Source organism: Cibotium barometz, chromosome 65 (assembly GCF_041138505.1).
Source record: "Cibotium barometz isolate CiBa-2024 chromosome 65, ASM4113850v1, whole genome shotgun sequence".
NCBI classification, from domain to species: Eukaryota; Viridiplantae; Streptophyta; class Polypodiopsida; order Cyatheales; family Cibotiaceae; genus Cibotium; species Cibotium barometz.
In genome coordinates, this window is record NC_141110.1 from 22,014,046 (window position 1) to 22,021,286 (window position 7,241).

A 7,241-nucleotide genomic window follows, 5' to 3' on the forward strand; every position below is an offset into this window, starting at 1 on the left:
GCTTGAGAGCTCGTGCGTTTCACCTCGAAAAATAGTAGATCCCAATGCAATGATGATCCCCATGTCCTCTCTATTTAAGGCAATAAAATGATGACCTCCCATATCGTTTCTATTTGCATGCATTCACCCATATCCTTTCTATTTAAGGTCCACAATTCTCTATAAAAAGCCTCAAAGGGCTCACTCAACGAGTAGAGGGAGGGCGAGAGAGGAGGAGAGGGAGGTGGTGAGAGAAACTCGTCTTCTAAGGTCGTATCATGGTGGAAAGAGGAAATATGTTTGTCAAGGAGTTTTGTTTAGGTTCTAGGAATATTGTCATCTCGTGAGAGGCTTTTATGTTACTATGGCCAAAATGCATCACTTGCCATAAAAGGGGGTCCAAAGGGTGAGAAGGTGCTTCCTAACCGAACGGTTTGTCATTACACATACCCAAGGCTGCCCAATGGTGAAGGTGCCAATGCACACCCATCCCTAGCTCGTTGACGGTAGCAGCAGACATGGGATGTGCAAGCTCCCTCCAGCCAATCAAGACAATTCGTGCGGCCAATTTAGTGCTCAGACTGGACAACAATGGTTTTAAGGTTGGTGTGTGGTCTAATGCAACCTGCCCTTGGTTCCTGTGTGTGGTGTTGCGGCTAGTGCAGCAAGAAATGCACACCCAACTATTGGGCAGAGGAGAACCACACTGCTGCTGCCCTGTTTTTTGTCTGCACCTGCTGATTGTTGCTGTTTGCTGCCTGCTTTTTCTTGGCCCAACTGCAACTTGTGGCTCTTCACAGGCTCTGGAAGAGCTGTCCACCAGGTATCTCACAATCTCACACCATGTGATGACTTTGTAGCCAATTGCAATCCGCTTGACAGCATGTGATTCACGAAATGTCAAAGCCATGAGTTAAGCATTTGAAAGGCATTACAACTTGGGGCTTTGTTAAGGCTTGTCCAGTGTCAGTCAGCATGTTCCTATCACTACACATAGGAAGCAAAAAACAGTGCTTCCCAACAGGCTTAACCTATTTCTTGCCACCTACCAGCACCAGCATAGATATTTGAAAGCATCACATAGGGTGAGGCATACTCTGGATCCATTTGAAAACAATAATTTGCAGTGTGTATTCCTCGCTCGACATCATTGTGTATATTGCAAGCACCAAGTAGGCAAAACCATGCTACATTAACATTCTTAAAAGGCATTGTGTTGATCAAAACCTCTGCTTCATCCATGTGTCCTGCACGACCAAGAAGGTCAATCATACATACATTATGGTCTAGATTGTGTGTGATGCCAAAGTTATTCATAGACAAAAAAATACGCCAGCCGTCATCAACACATCCCGTAAAATTACAAGCAAAAAGAACACAAATAAATGTCGTTGCATTTGGCTTCTTGCCTTCAACCTGCATTTGATTGAAAAGCTTGAGAGCGTCCTTGCCATGGCCATTAAGGGCAATCACTCCTATCATGGAGTTCCATGACACTACATCTTTATAAGCTTTTTTGTTGAACACACCCATTGCATTGTAGAGACTTCCGCATTTTCCATACATATTGATTAGTGTATTTTCAACTGCATCAATTTTATCATAGCCACCACCAACAACAGCAGCATGGATCACCTCGCCCTCTTCTAAGTCTGCCAGGTTTCCACATGCATCAAGTGCACATAAAAAGGTGACCTCATTGGGCTTGAAACCATCAGAATACATCTTTTGAAAAATGCTCAAAGCTTCTCTGCCCAGTCCATTCTGAGAATATGCTGCAATCAAAGTGTTCCATGATGCAATATCTCGATCAGGCATTCTGGAGAAGACACTGTTTGCAGACTCCAAGCAGCCATTTTGAGCACATGCAGAAATCATAGTATTCCACGAGACAATATCCTTTTGAACCAGTTTGTCAAACACGATCCTTGCATCATTGAGATTCCCACATTTGGCATACATACTGATGAGTTTATTTCCCACCTCAAGATCACCCTCATATCCACTTTCAATGATAGTGGCATGCACCTTTCTTCCTTCCTCGAAAAGTGCTAAGCTCGAGCATGCGTCAAGACTGCAAACAAAGCTGATCCTGTCCGGAATGATGCCTTGTTCATGTAACATTTGACTAAAAATGGAAAGAGCATCCCTACCCATTCCATTTTGAGAAAATGCTGCAATCATGGCATTCCACGAGACCACATTCCTATGCATCATAGAGATGAAAGTATTCCTTGCATCGGGCAAGTTCCCACACCTACTATACATGGTCACAAGTGCGGTTGCCACTCCCACATCATGCTCATATCCATCGTTGATAATGGCAGCATGGATCTTGGCTCCCTCTTCATGAGTTGCAAGGTTAGTGCATGCACCGAGGGCACAAATAAAGGTAACCTTGTTAGGCTTGAAACCTTGTACCTCCATATTGTGGAAGAGATCCAGGGCATGTTTTCCATAATCATTTTGCGAAGCCACAGCGATCATGGCATTCCAAGAAACTGTATCAGGGCACAATCTGCCAAATACATGCCTTGCTGTATCCAGAGACTTGCACTTGCCGTACAAATTGACAAGAGCAGTCCCCACAACCACATCACCCTCGTAGTCGTTCTCTAGAACGGCAACATGGATGTTCTGCCCCTCTTTGACTGCAGCCAGACCTGCACATGCATCAAGAACACAGACAAAGGTGATCTTGTCAGGCAATTGGCATTCAAGCAGCATCTGATGAAAGATTTGAAGAGCTTCTTTGCCATGGCCATTCTGAGAGAGCGCTGATATGATGGCGTTCCAAGAGACCACATCTCGATAGGGCATGCGATGGAACACATGGCATGCATGGGACACATGGCCATTATGCCCATAAGCTTTGACAAGTATGTTCCATGAGAGCAGGTTAGGGTTTAGCAGGTGATCAAACACAGATCGGGCGTCCTGGATACACCCACAGCGACCATACATTTCGATGAGGAAATTGCCCAAAAGCACGGCGCGGTCGAGACCATGCTCGCTGAGATGGGTGTGCACGCATCTGCCATCCAGCAGAGCCTTGGCTTTGCCGTATCCCTTTAAGAGAGAAGCCAAGGCAGGCTGATTCATCCAGCTTCTTGCACACACAGACCATGTCTCTTGTAGCAGAAATCAAGCGCCGAGTTCGGGTAGTGACTTTTAACCATGTCCGTCACTGAAAACATCTAGTTCTGCACCCGCGCACTGCCCCCACCCGCCTCTTTGTACAGCCCTGCAACCTCCTTAGAAAAGGAGAGGAGATGGTTTTAGTGGAGATGCTAGAGAGAGTGACACGTGGCAAGGGAGAAAACCTGTGCGTAATAGAACGGATGTTAGCGAGAGTGACACATGGCAAGGAGGAAAAACCTATTCGTACTAGAACAGATGTTAGCGAGAGTGACACATGGCAAGGAGGAAAAACCTATTCGTAATAGAACAGATGCAGGCAAGGAAATCTATGGACCATTGGGCGGCCTCACTAGCAATTCGTTGAGCTAGAGAGAAGCTCTTTTTTTTTGGGGGGGGGGGGAGGGGATTGAGAGAGTTGTTCGCCCACTTTGGCAAGAGCCTTCCCACGCTTGAGAGAGGAAGACTCTTACCTGCCCTAAGCCCAAGTGGGCGAACAACTCTATCACCCATTTGGGTAGGTAAGAGCCTCCTAGCACCATAAAAATTGCCCACTTGAAGAGGCTTCCTCTCTCAACTGTGTGGAGGCTTCATGAATGCATAGTGGCTTGCTCTATATCTTATGCATCTTCTAGTTTACTATTAAAGGACCTTCCTGAGAGTATTGGCAATCCACTTATATTAACATAACGAGTCTATTTAAAGGAATGAACTACATAAAACGTGTTTCAATAGCCATCATAATCCTAGGTAAATTGGGTGAGAAGCGGGTTGTGGAGCCATAGCATGAAGAATAAAACCGCCGTTTGATAATGGTAATGCTAAGAAGAGTCCTTTGAAGTTTTCCAAATGTTGGAACAAAGGGGGACGTAGCTGTTTTTGGCCTACCATGGGGGGTAAGCTTTAGTGCTGCTATGTCTTGGATCAAAACTCCTTTTAACTAAGTCAAGAATGAATCAAGCTCATACATCCAAAGGTGGTCCTACTCAGTCTCTCTACAAAATATCACAATATAGAAAATCCTTTAAGTAGTTGAGTTAAAGTTATTACATGTAACAAGTTCTTACTTAGAATGAATGTGTTTTGTTCTATGCTTCCACCAACATCGATGGAGCAATCTTGATATTGCATCACATTACATAGATTGAAATACTCATCCTTGTCACTTAATTCTATCAAAATGGTGGATTAAACCAGCTTTAAGTGGAACTAAGGGGACTCAAAGATTTTGTAACAAAGTAAAAAGGGACTCAAGTCAATTTGGGCCCAAGGCCAAGGAATGAAGAGGATGTGAAAGGGCCCAAGGGTTAAGAGTAGGGTTGGGCATGCCCATGGACATTAATAAGTGTAGTGTGAAAGGGTGGCCTAGTATATAAGTGAATATGGGGCCTAATCTCTTATGAACTTTGATAATCACTTGATAATGATAAATCTCTCTTTCTTACCTTAAACCTCTGTTAATCCTTTGCTAATCTTTATCAATCCTTGTTAATCCATGTTTCTTAGATTAATCTAGGTTAAGGGTAGTCACTTCCTTTCATTAGTATCAGAGCCTAGATTTTTTTATCCATTTCTCATTAATTTTTTATTAGTCACTAATCTAAAAATTAATTTCTATTATTTTCTTAATTATGGCAAGAAATTATTGAGAAATCCATTTTTGGGAGTTTCTTAGCCATCTTGGAGACAACTTTTTGCAGTTTCTTGAATTTTTCCACTAGGGAGGGAGCCATTTGCTATGAGATTTTATCTACACTTTCTTGGCCTATTTGTAATCCCTTTAAGTATCTCCAAGCTTGTCATAATGTTGATCTTCTCTCCCAAACTTCATAAGAAGCTGGTGGCAATTTCATGAGGCGAGGGGTAAAAGTTTTCTCATCTACAATATACATTGGAGGCAAAGGAGGTGATGTGGTGTTTATCAATGATGCAAATGGAATTCTAAAGGCTTCAAACACTTGATATTCTTCTTATTTATCAATGATGCAAATGGAGTTCTAAAGGCTTCAAACACTTGATATTCTTCTTCTTTACAAGCCATAAACCTATTGGTGAGTTCTTGATTTCTTATGGTTTGAGATTCCATATTTTCTCATTGTTTTGAACCAAGAAATCAAGAAATTGGTATTGGCAATAAGCTTGACATTTCACTATATTAGCATCATTGGACACATTCTTGATCCCTTTTGATCAAAGAATCATCATTATGGAGTTTCCATGGTGTTTCTTGATGCACTAAGGGCTTTTTGCCATAGCCATAGATGCCCATGATGCCTTGCATTTGAGTCTACATCAAATTGGTGATTCTCTTGGCAATAGTGGCTTCACATGGTCAAGATTAATTGCATTGTGGTGAATTTGGAGTTGATTATGGCACATTTGTATGCATAATGGTTCATGGGAGATATGCTATGACTAATATGGATAGCTTTCATGTGTTTCTTAAAGCCTTTGGTGAATCATTCGGTACCAGATACATTGAAAAGCTCATGCTTATGAGTTGTAATGATTTGGCATGCATCTATAAGTGCCATTTGTAAGTGATCTACACACTTATCCATTTCTAAGCTCTCATTTGATTCTTGCATAAGTAGAAAGCTAGATATGTGGTGAGGATACCTTGGCAATAAGGAGAAGAGGCCAAGGAGAGTGTGTCTTGAACTTTCTGTGCCGCCGTGAGTGATGTGGGGGAAAGCATTACAAAAAGAAATTAGGTTTTGGTGGTGAAGACATGGCCCAAACCTGTGCCCTTGGAATTCAAACTTAGATACAAGTGTTGAAGGAGCTTAGCTAGGAGATTAGCAAGCTTTGACGTGCTTCATTGACATTGTCACATTCTCCATTTGTGGATTGTAATTCCATGTAAAAGAAGTGGCAATTGGCAATTGGCAATTTGGTAAGACAATTAGCAAGGGCAATATGCAGTGTTTTGTTTAAGATTTGGATTGCCTTGGTGGTCAATTGATTTGTAAAGCGGTTGGCATTGTATTGCCATTGGGTTGCATTTGTTTGGTATTGCATAGGATATTTGAGATTGGTGCCAAATTACAAAGGAGAAATTTGGTCAAAATCCATGTATGGCTGCAACCTGAAACCCTAATTCAATCCATAACCAAAGGGGATGATTTGAAGGGTGACACATAGCTTGAAAGCTTGTACTAAGGGATATAATTCAAGCTATCAAGCACTCAATTCCAACAACAACTTGTCCAACCAAAAGATCTTGCAAAAAAGGTCAAAGTGGGGCCTAGTCCAAAATAGCACCATATATTGGCAAAGTGAGCATAGGGTTATGTTCCCCATACCCTAAGCTTCCTATCAAGCTTTAAACCTCACCAATCGGACACCCGAGCTATCCACTACGCCCATTTTCCTAATGGATACCCTATTTCTACAAGGTTTCTGGACTGAATCAATTTTGACATCATAGTTGGATACTACGCTCTTTCCCCATTCTGGCAAGCTAAAAACATCAAGAATCGAACTCCGTTTGCTTGGTGAAGTGGCAAATTACTCATCAGTTGACTTTTCAAAAAAGTTAAAATAGAGAGTACTTGTGCATTGACCATGGTCAAAGTGATCATGCATGGGGATTCTACACATCATTTCCTCTCTATAGAGCTAAAGAGCTTGTAAATTGAAGTTTGGGATCATATCTAACTTAAAATTGGTCATTTCCCATGATGACGCTAAAAGTCAAAGACTAAGGCCACTTTCAAGGAAGTGGTTGAGCATGAGGGTGGTGTTCCATGCAAGACAAGATACTCAAGAGTTTGTGCAAACTAATGTTGACTTGCATCAAGGGTCACATATACCAGACAGTTCCATTGAGACTCAAGGGTGGTGTTCCAAAAGTAAGGCAAGATGCAAGACAAGATACTCAAGAGTTTGTGCAAACTAATGTTGACTTGCATCAAGGGTCACATATACCAGACAGTTCCATTGAGACTCAAGGGGTTGTGCAAGTGATCGAGAAGACGTATCTTGATCAACAAAGGATTATAAGACAATTGCTTGAGAGGATGCATTAGAATAATTAGCTAAGGCTTGGAAGAATTATGGAGAATTTGAACCAAGGATTTCAAGCTAATGCAAGTGATGATCAAAGTGGAACAAATTTGCCG

The 7,241-nt window shown here is 42.0% G+C and overlaps 1 protein-coding gene across 1 annotated transcript; it reads right to left on the minus strand.

The window, feature by feature from the left end:
• Window positions 1-594: 594 nt before the first annotated feature.
• On the minus strand, window positions 595-3,081 carry LOC147603056 (pentatricopeptide repeat-containing protein At2g13600-like). Its single transcript, XM_086797422.1, has 2 exons — window positions 1,029-3,081; window positions 595-791 (listed from the first exon to the last, which is right to left on the minus strand). Exons 1-2 carry the CDS (start codon window positions 3,079-3,081, stop codon window positions 595-597), a joined length of 2,250 nt encoding a protein of 749 aa, XP_086653548.1.
• Between the last annotated feature and the right edge of the window lie 4,160 nt (window positions 3,082-7,241).

Bases quoted from the DNA above. Each gene is read 5' to 3' on its own strand.
- LOC147603056 (XM_086797422.1), bottom strand. From the start codon at position 3,081: ATGAATCAGCCTGCCTTGGCTTCTCTCTTAAAGGGATACGGCAAAGCC. The intron at 792-1,028 runs GTAGGTGGCAAG...CCTGGTGGACAG, and splicing joins AAATATCTATGCTGGTGCTG to CTCTTCCAGAGCCTGTGAAG.